This window comes from Zea mays, chromosome 5, assembly GCF_902167145.1.
Source record: "Zea mays cultivar B73 chromosome 5, Zm-B73-REFERENCE-NAM-5.0, whole genome shotgun sequence".
Classification (NCBI taxonomy): Eukaryota; Viridiplantae; Streptophyta; class Magnoliopsida; order Poales; family Poaceae; genus Zea; species Zea mays.
The window spans coordinates 219,297,403-219,313,334 of record NC_050100.1 but is presented as its reverse complement, the minus strand read 5'-3'; the positions used below and the strand labels follow the sequence as shown (position 1 = coordinate 219,313,334).

The following is a 15,932-nucleotide window of genomic DNA, read 5'->3' as shown; positions in this document are numbered from 1 at the left end:
CATGTTTCGAGTACAAAGGGGAAGGCCTGTTTGGATCACATGAATTGAAACCAATATCTAGAAAGTGCTTTCTATTTTATTATTAGATTACTTTCGAATTCCTCTGGATTCCTGGGAGCCAAACAGGGCCTAAAGTTTTTTTTAAGAAAGGGGCATGTTTACGTGTGATTTTACTGTAGGCGCATTCCGTTTTTAGGAATATAAGACAGGCCTTCAGCATTCAGGCATAAAGCAAGACGAGCAGAGTTGTTAACTTTTAACTTTTAAGCATCCAGCAAGACATTAGTCGCAAGAACAAATGTGTCAGTTTCCAAAAGAAGCTACAGACAAATAGAATGCAAGTTGGACAAGGCATCACGCTGTCAATAATAAATTACAGTGACACAGGACTACAGATCATACTAAAAGGACCACCGTCATCACGCATTCTAAACTCTTAATAGTCCCCATCCTGCAGATGTTAAAAAACAAGAGCATGAGCTGTGCACCTGTGCTAGGATTAAACAAACTTCCAGCACATTACGCTTTCATGAGTTATACGAAGCAGAACAGATAGCAGATAGTAGTAACATGCAATTCTGACTAATACCAGAAACTCTGGTAGTGAAATAAGTTTCTGAGATTCAGCAACCTTAGGCAAATGCAGCAACGAAATGATGCCATGTCAAATAAGTATGCTACATACCTCTAATTTTGATTTAGCTTCAGAGTCAAATGTCTTGCATAGAATCTCATAGCTTTTTTCAAGTCCTATCTGAGAAAATAAAGGTATCCATGTAAATTATGATAATGATATGAAGAATTTCTCGTGCTTATAAAAAGGCAAGTGATACAGTTGGTTGGAATGTTGAATAATACCTGAGGGTCCACTCGCGATGGCGAGGTACTAGATATCACATATCTGAAAGAGTGAAAGAATTAGAATAAAAGCAGAGCAGTACCCAAAACATTAAGCAGCCAAAAGGTATATATATAGGGTGTGTTTGGTTGCCGCCCTGGCCTGGGAGCGCTGGCCAGGCAGCTCAATCCAGCCCCAGGCATCCAAAATCGGACGCCCGGGATTGCTGCCTGGGCAAGGCAGGTTTCTCAGTCTTCAAACCAAACAAGCCCATAGTGTACATACCTCAACTTGGTATAGAAAGCCATCGCTTGAGTGTTAGCTTTCTGAACTGTTAGCATCACAGCTCCCATTTGGTTCTGCGTGTTTATATAAATACTTTGGATCGGTCATTCTTAATGAGGACAGTGATTGAACTAAAAACATAAGAAGTGGAAAGAAAAAAAGTGCAGTAACAGTTCATATCAAGAAAATATTCAGAAGATATTAATAGTTAGGATGGTGAACAGATCACATTACCTTGCAAGCGATCTGTTCAATCAACTGCATCATAAACTTCCCCAGCCCCTTACCCTGAGCAGAAGGCTCCATTTGTAGCTCATACACATAAAGAACAGGAAGCTCCTCTTCCACAACAAATCTATAGTGTACAAAACCAAGCAAGCAGCTTTCAGGACACACTGCACACATATGTTCCACCTCCGTTTCCTTCATGGAACTTTCAGTAATAAACCCATTAGAATATTGCTTCACAAATATATATCGTGCTTCTGGGACCACCATCTCCCGACGCTTAACTTTCTCTTCTAAAAGCCATTCTGGTCCATAAGGTTCCTCCATGTTAACCTAAAATTTGTCAAGTCACATCAGATTTGCAATATGCTGCGCTAACAACAGGATGCAGTGCAATAAAATGCATCTAACCTTAAGAAGATTTTGGATGTACTTCCTCATTGGTTTTCTCAGTTGATGACCACTTCCAGACTCTAGGTACACTGAAAGACCAGTCAGGAAAAAAAAGATTGATGTGAATCACTCAGCATCCAGAACAACAGAACACACACTAGACTGAAAAGCAACAAGTACTGTGCTGAATTGCAACTGCAAATGACTGGTTTTGCAATCGAATTTGCTTCCATGACTTCTAAAGATAAATTTTGTTTCAATCATGGAAAACGTTAGATGTTTTGGGTGATAATGTGACAATGTAGGTTACCATTTCTCTGATATTTATGGAAATCAGATAATTGAGCTAGATGGTCCTTCACAGCTACAGCTTTTCTTATAAGCTCATATGTGGCCTTCTTCCTTTCCAAAATCTACACACGAGAATAGAATTATCTGTGTGAGCCCCCAATATACCTATGCACCTCTATTAGTTTTGTTTAAAAACAGATTCAAACACCAAGCAGAGAACAACACCAAAAGATGATTGACACAAGTTCAGCAGGACAACATGTAAACCTGGTTGATGCGTCAATGGGTGTGTTAAAGTTATCCCTACAGCCTACATTTCATCCAATGAACTATTTGATCGTATGCAGAAAATTTATCCAGCCTGGGGACCTCAAGAACTTGCAGCGATTTCCAGCTATCTCACTTCTCGGCCCATTGTCGAACACTGAATGAGTGTAGTACCCCAGATAAAATCCTGCAGAGGCCTCTCAGTATAACGGAACAAATGAGTATTAGAAACCTACGAGAGCTTTTCTGTTCTGCCCATAAGCACTACTAGTAGATTTTTTGTGGCCATACACAATAGCAAGCGCAAATATGCATTAACCAATGGCGCAAGTATGCATTATCAATGGGGGTAAAGGAAGACAAGGAAGTCGACGCAGGAGAGAAAAGAGAAGGACCTCCTTCCTACTTGGCTTCTTCTCTGCTCCACTGCTGAGCCTGGGCCTCTTGTTCTCCGCCGTCGCCATGACCGCTTCCCCGTCGTCTTCAAGATAGGAGGCAGGCGGCAGAGGTGAGTTTGATTTGAAGGTTGTGACGGGACGGCAGAGGTGATTTGAAGGCGTGGGTTCGTCCAAAGGAGAATACGCTCACCAGAAACGGGACGGATCGATTCTCCCAGATCAAACGGACAGGAGCGTCCCATTTCGCCATCGCGCACCATGTGAGGCGCACCTGCGACGCCCGTCACCGCCCACCCCAAATCGCTCACCAGTCACCTCCTCCTCGTCCACTCCCGTCCGGCGCACTTGGAGTTAGACCTCGGCGGCGATGTTCCCGTCCGCGTCTCAGTCCTCCTCCGCGACTCCTCCGTCTCCGTCGGGCGTGATTGACTGAGGCTTCCGTCTCCGTCGGGCGTGATTGACTGAGGGATTGTTCGTTTGCGTCGGATCGGTGGATCAGAACAATTCTTGACCGGATTGTTTCTCTAATTTATATAAATTTTTATTAGTTGGAACGATTCCGGGTACAATCCGACACAAGGCCTAATGAAATTCGCTCCTCCTTCCCCACCTGCAGCGGGTCGATACTTTATTGGGCTGTGCTGTGCTGTGCTGTGCTTTCTCCAGTAATGGACCAGCGTGATTTATTTGGGCCCGCGTTGCCCGTAGTAGGAAACGGATTGATTATGTGGCCTACGGCCCATCGATCCAGCAAGGCATTTGTTCTTCACCTCTGATCCAGCCCAATCTGGCAGCGGCAGTGTCGGCATATCCCCGTGGTACACGCCGGATATGCTTTTGGATTTGACCAAGGATACGCCATGTGGAGAATGCAAAGCTAGGGCCTAGGGCTCAATCATTTCCTCCTTTTCGCAGCAGAGACCAAAACAGTACTAACATGCCAGTCCGGACCTCGGTAAGCCACTTGATTCTTTTTTCTGCAGTCATGATCACGATCGCGGTAAGATTTGCACGAACGGATTATGTAAAATCCTTAAGAAAACGGGAACGTTGTAGCTCTAATTCATCCACCTTTTTAGCTACTCCATCCAAACAAAATATTTAAATGGTTTATGTTTAGTTAAGTATATATAGTTTATCGCAAAAAAGATAATTAAGTAAATAAATCAATAAAGTATTGTTGTCAAAAGTAATCTTAACCTTCTCATATGCTTCTATGCATTCCCACAAATATTATTGTCAAACTTAGGGCCCGTTTGGCACAGCTCCAGCTCCTGATTCTAAGCGAGAATCTGGAGGAGCCGTGCCAAACGGGTATTTTTTTAAACTGATTCTCGTGTGGAACTAAAAGATTGGGAGTCGTTTTTGTGAAGAAATGTGGGATCTAGAAAAACCTGCTCCACCTTCCCTTAAAACAGCTCCTCAACCAACCAAATATGGACTTCCACTTAAAGTTTGATCGAAATTACCCGCAATTGCTATTGGACAAAAACATAACGAGCCAATTTATGGATTAAACATTTGAGACCATTTTATGCACTACTATGATGGGAATATTTTATATGTTATTGTTTCATAATTTTTTTCCGTATATGCATCCTACTTATTGGTTTGTAACAAAGTTGAACTGCAAAGGGTACAACAGACAATTGTCACAGACTACCAACTCTCAGCAGACAAGAATCAGTTTACTTGCCAAACGGTTTTAAAAATGATTCTGATTCTCTAGGAGAATCAGGAGGATCAGCTCCTCACGAGGATCAAGATCTAGAGCTAAAGAAGCAGGAGCTGGAGCTTTGCCAAACAGACCCTTAATTGTGAAACAAAGGTTAGGGAAGCATGTGATCCTTCACTTGTTGGATTGGCCTTTGCCATCAGAAAATTGCAAAACCCTTTATGTGCTGTCTTTATAGGATGAATCCTAAATATTCGAATTATATAAAAAATTTAATACTTTAACATAGATGTGCATAAATTTGGTCATAGGTTGAAGACAAGAATATTTTTTATACATTTTTTGCATTATTTTCTCCATACAACGGAGAAGGTGAACGGGCATCTGAATATATCTGAACATCTGAATCTATCTGCATCTAAATTTTATATCAATTATTTAAATAATATATAAAACGAATTTAAGGTTTAAGTTTTATGAATCTTAATAAGCTCGATACTAAAAACAAGGATATACGTTTATATAACATATTTTATATCATATTTGGCTGACATCCGGATCCATTCCTAGGTATTTATTTCCATACTGTGCGAGTTGTAATATGACTAGCTTACGATCAATTTTACTTCCTTTGTCTAATAATAAGTGACCTTTAATAATTTAGTAAAAATCATATTAGTGTGAAAATATACATATATTTATTGTATTTGAGAAAAAAGAAAAAACTACGAAAAACACAACTATAATCAAGTTGTGTGATTCGTATATATAGGTATAGGTACATTTATTTTCGAAAGAAAAACTAAAGTCTAGTGCACTTATTGTACCACCGAGTACTCCCTAGCAGAGTGCCTGCCAAAAATCAATATGGTCTGCAAAGCAACAATTCCGTTGCCTGTCGCTCGGCTCGAGCCACGAGGCGTCACGCGCACGCCGTTCGTTTGCTTGCGTGTCCCCATGGTATTCCGCACCTCCGCGCTTCTGTCCGAACACCGCACTCCTTTCGCGCTCGGGCCGAAACGCCATCTCGGATTCTCGGAGGCCCATCCCACGGGCCACGGCGCACGTCAGAACTTGCGCAGACGATCCCAGCCTGGTCACGCAAGTTTCGCCTCACTTCTCTAGCTCCTTCCACTGGAGCGTGGTCCCACAGAACCAGAACCCACGCGTCAGGGAGAAACTGGAAGCGCTCGTCGTGCTACCTTTGCTTTGACGCGCGGCAAGCAGATGTGCCAAACGAGATGACGACAGCCGCGGAGGCGCATCACGCTGCCTTGTGGGGCAAGCACACAAACCGCCAGCTGGGCCCCACCATCAGTAACGCGGCCACGCGGTGCCGGTACGTCGACATTTGCGCCGTCAGCTATCGCCCGCGCCGAACGCGCCACCGCGTTGAACAAAGTGCGAGATGCCTGACGAGTGGGGTCCGGGAAAGCATCGTCCCCACATGTCATCAGCAGCTAAATATCCGAACTGTCTCGGGCGCAGACCGCAGAAGAAGTTACCCAAAGCAAAAGGGTAGGCGGGCTGCCACGGCCCGCACCCCCGCGCCCGCCGTTGGTTGGTTGGCTGCCTGCCTGCCTGCCTTCTCCCGCGGAGGGCACCGCGCCTCGCCGCGATCCGGTCACCGCCCTCCTCCCTGGCACGGGCGGAGCTCCACATCGCGTGGCAGCCGCGCGGTGGCGGCGGCGGCGTGTTGAAACTGGGAAGCCATTGACGATCTGGTGCCGCGTGGGGAAAAAGGGAGGCGGGCGGGCGGTGTCTTTACCGCCCGCGCGCGGGCATTAACTCCGGGCTGTGGTACCTGACCACCCTGGCTTGCGGATAAGCACAACGCCATGGGAGCACAGAGCTGACCTCGAGGAAGGTACTTGAGGAGGAAGCCTCTCCGATTCCACCATATTCGCACCCGGATTTGGGGGACTCCAGCGTCTGATCTGCCGTTTGATGCAAGAACTTGCCGTTTCTCAGCTAGGCTGCTGCGGCGAGATGGTGCGGGCCGGCGAGAATAGGCATTTCTTCCCGCTCACCAGCTTGCAAATCGGGTACGTTTTTCGGGGAATTCTCTCTCTTGTGCTCGGATTTTGTCACGCGATTGTTGGTTCTTTGCCCACAATAAGACTGCCGGCCTCTGGTTGCCAGCTTGCCGGCGAGGTGCTGGTGCTCGCTCACTGGAGTAATGGAGCAGAATGCTTTTGGCGCTCTTTTTTTTTCCTGTTGCGAATTGCGTTGTTTTACTGTTTGTGAGGTCGTTAAGATTGCAATGCGATGTGGTTTTGATGCTGATTTGTTGTTTATGCGGATGAGAGATGTTCGGCGAGTGATATAGATGTGCAAATTCAAAACATTTCCCCTTTTTCTTGTGTACAGTTTACCACTAGTTCTTGCAGGGAAACTGGCATGAGCCCGTTTGCCTCAAAGAAGTGAATTGCTTGCTTTTGTGCCGCCTGCAGAAGATAATTCCAACATACTGTTTTTGGGAAAGTGACAGGAATTGTCACAAAACGGGGAATGGGCAATTTTTATTCGCTTGTGTAGATGTTTCGGGAGGTACACTTGCGTTGCGTGGTCGCCAAATGGAAAGGAAACCCACGGTTGGAAATATTGTTAGTTGAAGCGACAAATGGTCAGAAATTCAGAATTGCCATGCACTGGAACCATTTTTCATTTTTGCCACTCATAGCGTTTCTCCCAACTTGTACAACATGGACTTTGTTCGACCGCCGGTAGTGATAGTAAAATCTGCATTCTGTCCGGTGGTCCCAGCAAAAACTGCCCAGGCTTCTGCTGCGTGTGTCCTTCCGTCCTGTGAACTGATCAGTATATATGTTGTGTGCCTATATTAGTTTCTGAGGTGCTGTGTTTTCAGTTTTTCGCTCACATTTGGACTTCAGCGTCCACAGACGAAATGAAAGAAAAGCTAAAAACTAAGCAGTTCAATATTATATGTTAACAGCTGAATTTCTGATATGTTTTTTCCCGGAGCTGGTATTTGCAAACGAGAATTAGTGCTGTGCTGGTGAGCATTTTGCACTTTCAGTTCCATGGTTTTGTCTATTTAGTTTCTGGGTTTTGACATCTCAATGTTTATTCTTGTCATCTGTTACAGCTCATGTAAGGTGGAATATGCTTTTTAGGGTGGGCATGATTTTTTACATTGATCTGATAACCTGACATTCTTTGTAAATTATATTAAATCATTTCTATTTATTATGAGTAGGGAACTAAACAAGGTTTTCTTTCATTTTAAACGCAGAGATTTACAGTCATATCTTGCAGAACTGACAATATTTTTGTGCCCTCATACCAAGAAGTTCCTTATATTGCTCGACAATCGCCCATGGTTGCTAGATCAGGATACAAAACCTGCTCATCTATGGCAATTGATGGTTACTAAGGTCTGTTGTTCTCGCTGCTTTATGCACACCTATGGCAGTATCTCTTTCTTGCTTAAGTTTCACTGTGATGCTAACAAACTGATTCTTGCTGTTTTTTTTTTTGCTCCAGTCAAGGTTTTCCCCTTTCGCCAACTCTAGGGCTAGGAGAAGGAGGGATGAAACTGATGAAAAGCTTGTGTACTCAACAAGCTCAGTATCTGCTCCCCATTTACAGAATAAATCTTCCAGATGGTATTCCTTGATCGACGACGCTATGCGGGAAAAGAAGCTTCAAGTAAATAAGTTGAAGGATGCCCGCATACTGAACAGGGAGCTTCATCAGACTTTATATGGTTTTATCATTTTTGAGGTAGACTGGGCTGATGTGCGTGGCATCAATTATTTGAATGAACTTCAGGTAGTGTTTAGAGAGATCATATTGATGACTTTAAATTGATAGCACAAAGCCACAAACTTATTTCTTTTACTATCATTGTAGACGGATACATCAATGGTTGTGGAGTCTAAAATAATGAAGAGATGGGAGTTTGATAGTGTCAAACAAGCTTCAACATTGATCGCTTCTTGGTTCTCTGGAAATCCTTTTGAATGTCAGCTCCTACAGGATTATTTGACCAACATCTCTTCTAACGGTAAAAGCACCAATAGTAACCCTTTCTCTTTTATCTTCTTCATTGCTGGTAGTACAAAGGACTTATATCCTTGATGTACAGGAGATATATTTTATGATGCTCAAAATGATTTCTTAACACCTGAATGGGATAGTGAGAATTTACCAAGTGATAGTGATGATTCTAGCCATGTTCAAATCATCAGAGAGTCATCAGGTTTCACAGACTCATCTTACACTACACCTCCTTGCTCTGGACCTTACAAGAGAAGAAAAATAACAAAATCAGATGATGGAAGTAGTTCGACTGAAGAATCATACACAGAAATTGTGGCCTCGCCAAAACATTCGTCATCTTCGTGTTCATCATGTGACAGTGATAATGAGAATGCTAAGCCGCTATTGGAGCCTAGCACGTATAAGGATGTACTGATCTGCTTCCGCTTTGATGATCATGACCTTCCATTCGGACTGAAAGAAGTCATACTATCTGACGTCAGACTGTTGACGCTACTTGAGTATGGCCTTCCATCGTGGGTTATATTTCTTCAGTCATATCCGGTGTTTTGCAAGATATATCGGCCATGGATGTGCCCTCTTGCCAGAGCATTGTATGTCTTGATGTCATTAATCACTGTTCTTATAGGATTTTATGACCTCTACAAGAACGTGCCCATGCTGAAGGCAACTGCCTCAAGATTGTTTGGCCCTTTATTTGATTGGATAGAAACATGGGAAATGATATCAAGACTTAAGTATCTTGGAACTATGCTTTTCCTGCATAATTTTCAGCAGGCTTTTACATGGTCCCTTAAGATTGTGGGTGCTGCTAAGTCTGCTCTTAGTGTTTTGACAAAGCCAATTGCGGGACCAATTCTGGAGGTTTTTGAACTTACGATGCCAATTTGGAACCTTTGTGCTGAGACAGTAGGATATCTGAGTTCAGTTGTCATGTTATCTGTAGAAGTGTCTTGGAGTGTAGTTATTGATACAGTGGAGATGATTGTCTGGCCATTTTGGTTTGTCTTCAGTACTATGGTTAGCATTGGTAAGGTTGCTGTAACTTCTTGCATCATCTATTTTAGTTTTCTTCCATATTTTTTTATTCTTATGTCATGCTATTTTTGTTTGTCACCAGTGAATTCAATTCTGTACCCTATAATTTGGCTCCTCGGAGAGATACTAGCTGCACCTTTCCGACTAGTCATTGGGCTATCAAGTTTTGTAGTGGACCTTTTTGTTGATATTATCAATTTTCTAAGGGGGAGCTGGTCAACACTAAGTGCCTTATATCAAGTTGGATCTGTTCCCAGATCACCTGTGCTTACATCTGATAATAACATCTGGGCCTCACTGTGGAAAGATCTTTTGTATCAGGTATCAGAAGTTCGTTGGCACAGGTAAAGCATATGTAAAACTATCTATGACACTTACTTTGACCTTTTCTTTCTTTCAGATTTTCCGTGCACTACGGAGCATTTTGTATGGTTTTGTTGCCTTCTTTTCAACATGTAATAGGCACCGACTCAGGTATTTTTTTTATTCCAACACCTGTGCAACGATACAGTTTAGTAAGATCCGAGGAACATTAAATGAAAATCACAATGACACCTTGGTTTACTGTGGAGTTCAAAATAACTTTTATGTCCCCTGGCTGTTTAAGTAACCTTTTCCTCCTCTCTTACACAGTTAGGGCAGTTAATCCCCAATCTAGGGGGGTTGATGGGGATTGAAAGGGATTGAGGGGGTTTTATCCTCTAGAGGTCAAAATCCCCTTCCGATCTCCATCAAACCAAACAAGGCCTTAAGTGGCCCAAAACGAATTTTGCCCTCTTCTCCAAAGTTAGAATGCATTATAACTTCGAGTGTGCTAGGTGATAACTACTACTCCTTCCTGCAGCATTTACAATCACATTCAAGTGTTCCTCCGGCGCATATCTCATGTCCCAGCTGGTGCACGATTTACCGCCTACCTTGATGGGACTAGGAAGTATAGCAGCCAGAATCATCATGTAAGTACTTGTGCATTCAATACTTCAGCAGACTCTGTTGCTCTTGTGTTAACCCAAGAATTCTTTTGAAATTATAGAAGAATAAGTTCTCTCTTGTGTTCATATCTGTTATGTTAGCCTCAGATTCTTGCTAACCAAACCTATACTTCCGTTTCCAAGAATCGAATGTTGAAAGAATGTTATAACAACGTACTTTATGTTTTCTTGGGATCAAGTTAATTTGAATTGCTCCCGAATCACAATGTGTCTATATTAGGAAGAGTGACAAGTCAGTTTCCTACTATGAAGTAACTTGGAATGTTACTTATCCTAACATCTAAATTCTACATTAATTTTAGACACGGGTTGCTGTTCATTTCTTTTTTTCTTTGTTGCCTTGCCTTTTTCTTAACTTTCACTTATCTGAATGTGTCTACTGGTACGTTTTTGTGCAGAAGAGAAGGAAAGCCAAGACGAGATAACAGTGCAGTTGGCAGGTCACTGAGCAATTAACAAGCTAACTCGGCGCAAATCCGAGCTCAAAAAAAGCAAAGAAACAAAACAATGTAAGCCGAACGAAATATGGAGAGCGAACAATCGATAACAAGAGTTTGATTGGAGCCTTCGGAGAACATAAAAACCAAGGAAGAGTCCAGTACAGGAGTTGTACATTGACGCTGAAAGTTCCGTTACATTAGCTCTAACCAGTGACCAGCAGTTCCCTTGTGTACCAAATACCTGGCGAGCAGTGGAGGAAAACCTGCAGCTGTACATACGCGGATCTTGTAGCTGCTGTTTGTTGTAAAATGAGTAATAGCTAGCTTTGTATAGTAGGCCTGTGCATATCCTGATATCCTCTTGTAGTTGCCCTCCGGACAGCGATTTTGCAATGCATGTGTATGTCAAGTGTTGAGTTTTCTTCGCGAAGAAGTGTCATCCTTTTGTCTTACTGATCTCATTTCAGCAGTTATTTCTATGGTCATTGTCCATGTGCACGCCATGTAAACACTACGTAGTAGCTTACAATACATGTTTAACCAGTCGTTTTGTCTCATTTAATTACTGTTTAGTACGTTTAAATGGTCGTTTAGTCTGAATAAATAGCTAAACGGTAGTCTGAATACATGCGAAATTGGCATTCTCAGAGTGTGTGTGTGTGTGTGTGCGCTTTTTTACACATCGTTCTCCTTTTGTAAGTCTTTGCTTGCGCGTTTACACGTTGTTCTTCTTGGTTACTCTTTGCTCTAGCAAGCTTGCGTGCATATCCGAGGAACCCCTTTCTGTTCTCTTTGGTAGAGTCTGTGACTATGTCGAACTCGTCTGCAATCTGCATCGCAGATGATCACTACAGTTCACCCTCGACTCTTGTGTTCCCATTGTAGGTCTAGATCGTTTTTTTTTTGCCTCACTTGGAAGAGATGGGAATCTGGAGGAGTAAGTTGCTTTAAAAAAAAACTCTGTTTGATCCCTCCCTATACACAGATACCGTTTATTCTTCTTCTGTGTCATGTATTGCCCCGCTGCACATGGTGCCAGAGGATGAGGTGCAGCCTGCGTGCGTGCTGCATTATGCTGCCTCGCCCATCACCCACGGACATGTCCTCATGTGGGTTTGGTAAACGCATCCATGTGTGCAAGAGTGTCAGATCTAGTTGGGGTCCCATGTGTATATGCTGCCCTGCCAACAGTGCTCCGTTAGCAGTATGAACCATCAGTGTTTCACGTATCGAGTCTCAGCTTTGGATACGTCTTTTTTTTCTGTCTGAGAGTCTGAATTACTGAATATACTGACTCAATACGGCGCCGGCCGTGATCTCCTTTCTCGAGTACAGTAGTGGCCTATAAAGCCCAAGCAAGTCATGAGTGAGTGAGAGGCAGAGCTCACTCACTGCGGCGTTACTGTATGTGGTTGCCCACGGCGCGAGCTTTGGTTCACATGAGCACGCTGCAGTCTTGACCTCTCATGGTTGTCGCCGCACCGCGACGGATCGGGTGGCAGGCGCGGTACATGCATGATAATCCAAGCTCCAATCATCCCACCAGGCAGCAGGCCGGTCCCAGGATGACGCCGCCATGACGTCGAGCGGCAGACCCGATTCCTAGCGGTGAGTTCTTCAGTCACACCGACACAGAATGTGTTAGAAAGTTAGGCATTTTTAGTTTTAATTTAATCCAGAAAAATAGTGCGATATATGTGATGACATGTATGTGCATGTGTGTATAACTACTCGCATAAGCAGTAAACAGCAATGAAACATGCACAAATACGAAGAACAGAGTGTACCCAGCGAAGGGACCGATGCTCAAGGCATCAGTGGCTCCATTCACACGAGACATCTCGTGTGTTTGTTCGATGTAGCCGTACGAAGTCGGTGCAGGAAGATGTATGTTGTGCAGTCCCTCGAACGGTCGCCGGGAAGAAGAATAGCAGCACGCGTCAACTCGGGAAGGCGACGAACTGGACAAACAGATCACGCGAGCAGTCGCGAAGACGCTCCCCAAAAAATCTGATCGCCCGCACACCCGTGCAAGTGTATCTCTGCGGTCGGTGATTTCGGAGGCCTGCTCTCCCACTCTCTCTGTGCTCGCAGAAGATGGGACGGGAATGTGTTGTTTGCAATTCGCGTCAGATAATTCGCGTCACTGGAAGAGCCCTCCCTCTCCATTCTTATAGGCGGTCAGAAGAAGGGAGAAGGACAACGGACAGAAACGGTCGCGCATTAGAGCTGGAAACTGACGACAGTAACTGACGTCCGTTACTAGCCATAAGACAGGAAACGGACGGTTATCATGACGGTCATCACTCCAGGCAAAATGCGCAACCGTTTGAAAGGAATATTCGGACCAAGGTCCGATCTACCACGAGCCCCGGCCCGGCCCGGCCCGGCCCGGCCGGCGGCGGCGGCGGCGCGCGCGCGCGCGTGTGGCAGTCCTTCATCCTTTTCTCAACTTCTCAATAGATGCACCAATGGTCCACCTATTTAAGTTGATTGATTTGTCCTTTGAACTTCCAATATGGTACTAAATAATTAGTACACCATAGCATTAAAGTGGGCCATTAGCATTGACTATTATTGAATATTAATTTGGGCCAAGCCCACATTAATCCAACAATCCCCACCAAATGCTAAGTCACACAAAAAAAGCTCTCATCATCTCAAACGTTTGATATACTGGTGTTTCGATGGAGACTGTTAAGTTGAACATCCACCTAGAACTTAGACTACACTTGACCACAACTGCACAATGGACTAGGCCTTGAATTGGCAGTTTTGCGTGGAATGAGTTTCATCTAAACTCTTTACCAGTACTAGATTGCTGAACGCATCCCCTCTGGTTGGAGCATATAAGTCAAACTCCATAGCCTTTCATGGGTATCTAGAAACCACCCAGATCTCATAAACTGTGACTAGCAGTTAACCCATATAGGTATGTTCCTCTAAAGATGTTCTGTAGGACAACATCTTTGTTTCACAAAGCCACTTGTAACATATTAAGGTGTAAACACCAACCTACCTTACAGTAAGGAAAGATATGCATCTGAAATGAGCCTTATTAAGGGTCTTTCCTCTCAGTCTACCACTAGCTTGTTTCACCATTCTAATTCACGGGATCTCCGATCACATAGAACAGGTTACCACTATGATAAACTTTAGGTGGGTCTCATGCCCATCTCACTTGATGCACTATCTATCACACTACGTGATAGCCCCTTAGTAAATTGATCTACCAGATTTTTAGACGTATAAAGTGGGCCATTAATTAGCATTGACTATTATTGAATATTAATTTGGGCCAAGCCCACATTAATCCAACAGAATGCCTCCGGCCTCCGGGTCCGGGGAATGTCCAAGATTCACATGGGAGACACGGAGCACTGGGTAACGTGCGAGCCGCCGGTGCTTGCCAAGCCGCCATTGCCACGGTCCACATGCTTGAGAAGGAGAAGGGAACTGGCAGGGACAGGGAGTAATGAGGCGAGGAGAGGAAAGGAAGCAGGTAGATCTATGAATAGCGAGCGGCTCTGCTATCATGTGACGATCGACCAAAGGAGTGTTGTACTAGGAGGCTGGAAATCTGAACAAACCCCAGCTCCTCCTCATCGCGACTACGACGACGACTCGCTCGGACAAACGTGCCCGCCCCGACCCCGATCGAGGGCGCGAACAATCTGGACCTCCATAATTGCTTGCCCGCTTGCCCCCACATGAGCTCCGGCGCACTAGCAGCCACCAGCTAGCGAGTCACGCATGGCCGTCTCCTTCGCAAGCATCGAGACCGGGTCGCCTCGACGAGTGATCGCGCCGCCGACGGGGCGGGGCGGGGCGGGGCGCGGGCGTCACGGCGCACATGGCGCGGCCGGGTGCAGGACAAGCCCGCTTTCCCGTTGCCAAGCTGTCCTCCCCTTTCCACCCACCCATGGTTTTTTCCCCCACATCGTTTCGCTTGGTGGCCAGGCCACGCACGGAGCCCCGGCCCCGCCACGCGCGCACCTATCCGGTGAAATTGCTCAAAGCTGCTAGGGCCCGTTCTAGGGATGGCAGTGGGTAAGGTACCCAGTGGGCACACGAAACCATACACATACCCACTAAGAAAAAATTGACTCATACACATACCCACTACCCATCATGGATACAAAATTACGCCATACCCATACCCACCATGGGTAGCGGGTACCCATCGGGTACCCATACCCATCGAGTACCCATACCCATTAACATTACGATAGACATGATCATTTGAATCGCAAAAATAAGTACCAGCATAACAAATGTATCGAACCCAACATAATTTTATCACAGGTTCAACAATATTCACATTAAATGGCAATATCATGCCTTCAAATCACACAAAACATATCATTGATTCTACAAAACATAGCATTCATTTTATATGAGACATATAAATTCGGACCCACGTGTCATATATTAGCGGGTTCCCCATCGGGTAGCGGGTATGGGGCAACAGAGAACATACCCACGCCCACCATACCCGATGGGCATAACAAATGACCCAATAAAATACCCATGGGTATCAAAATCCGCCATACCCGTGCCCTAATAGGGTTTTTACCCATCGGGTTTCGGGTTTCGGGTACCCATTGCCATCCCTAGCCCGTTCGTTTCTGCGTGAAATTGCTCAAAGCTATTATTGTAGTCTCGCGGTCGCAAACCTGTCCTGCACGAAGCCGTCTCGTGCGGCCTGATTGTTTGAATGTTTCCGGCTACTTTCCATTAACGGAACGGGCTTGACAGCTGGCATGCACGGGAATCATGCTTTGGGCTGTCTCATCACCCCGACCTCCTCGGCCGAATTTTTTGTTTTTGAGTCCTTTTTATGTCAAAAATTTCCAATTAGACCCCCAGAAAACTTAAATGCAATTTTGGACCCATTTCTCGGCGCCATGAGCTATGGCGCCGAGTTTACACATCTCGGCGCCATAGATCTTGGCGCCGAGCTACCTGCCGCGCTGTCGTCCACGAGCTGACGCGGCGTCGACGTGGCACCGAGCTCGGCGCCAAGATCTATGGCGCCGAGCTCGAATATATAACCACAAA

At 44.9% G+C, this 15,932-nt stretch overlaps 2 protein-coding genes across 7 annotated transcripts; one reads left to right on the top strand and one right to left on the bottom strand.

Moving 5' to 3' along the window:
- Nucleotides 1-227: 227 nt before the first annotated feature.
- Nucleotides 228-3,264, bottom strand: LOC100283323 (N-acetyltransferase). 3 transcript variants are annotated; one of them, XM_008645517.4, is made up of 9 exons: nt 2,891-3,264; nt 2,698-2,783; nt 2,055-2,157; nt 1,763-1,833; nt 1,358-1,684; nt 1,124-1,197; nt 859-901; nt 686-754; nt 228-451 (listed from the first exon to the last, which is right to left on the bottom strand). In XM_008645517.4, the coding sequence occupies exons 1-9, from the start codon at nt 2,958-2,960 to the stop codon at nt 437-439; spliced, it is 858 nt and encodes a 285-aa protein (XP_008643739.1). In that variant the 5' UTR covers nt 2,961-3,264; the 3' UTR covers nt 228-436.
- Nucleotides 3,265-5,803: 2,539 nt separating this feature from the next.
- LOC103627801 (uncharacterized) lies at nt 5,804-11,414 on the top strand. Of its 4 annotated transcripts, none has more exons than XM_008648105.3 (10): nt 5,836-6,242; nt 6,347-6,420; nt 7,632-7,773; nt 7,883-8,170; nt 8,252-8,405; nt 8,487-9,431; nt 9,522-9,760; nt 9,840-9,913; nt 10,284-10,395; nt 10,830-11,323. In XM_008648105.3, the coding sequence occupies exons 2-10, from the start codon at nt 6,365-6,367 to the stop codon at nt 10,854-10,856; spliced, it is 2,037 nt and encodes a 678-aa protein (XP_008646327.1). In that variant the 5' UTR covers nt 5,836-6,242; nt 6,347-6,364; the 3' UTR covers nt 10,857-11,323. The 4 variants fall into 4 exon arrangements, with proteins under 4 accessions (XP_008646326.1, XP_008646327.1, XP_008646328.1 ...); XM_008648106.3 differs by having other exon boundaries at nt 5,856-6,242; nt 6,330-6,420; XM_035959322.1 differs by adding an exon at nt 7,332-7,394 and having other exon boundaries at nt 5,881-6,420.
- Nucleotides 11,415-15,932: the final 4,518 nt, after the last annotated feature.

Coding starts and splice junctions, on each gene's coding strand:
- LOC100283323 (XM_008645517.4), bottom strand. CDS start 2,960: ATGGTGCGCGATGGCGAAATGGGACGCTCCTGTCCGTTTGATCTGGGA. Junction 1,685..1,762: donor ACATCCAAAATCTTCTTAAG/GTTAGATGCATT, acceptor GACAAATTTTAG/GTTAACATGGAGGAACCTTA. Junction 755..858: donor CATCGCGAGTGGACCCTCAG/GTATTATTCAAC, acceptor TTATTTTCTCAG/ATAGGACTTGAAAAAAGCTA.
- LOC103627801 (XM_008648104.3), top strand. CDS start 6,323: ATGCAAGAACTTGCCGTTTCTCAGCTAGGCTGCTGCGGCGAGATGGTG. Junction 6,421..7,631: donor CTCACCAGCTTGCAAATCGG/GTACGTTTTTCG, acceptor TTTTAAACGCAG/AGATTTACAGTCATATCTTG. Junction 9,432..9,521: donor CAGTACTATGGTTAGCATTG/GTAAGGTTGCTG, acceptor GTTTGTCACCAG/TGAATTCAATTCTGTACCCT.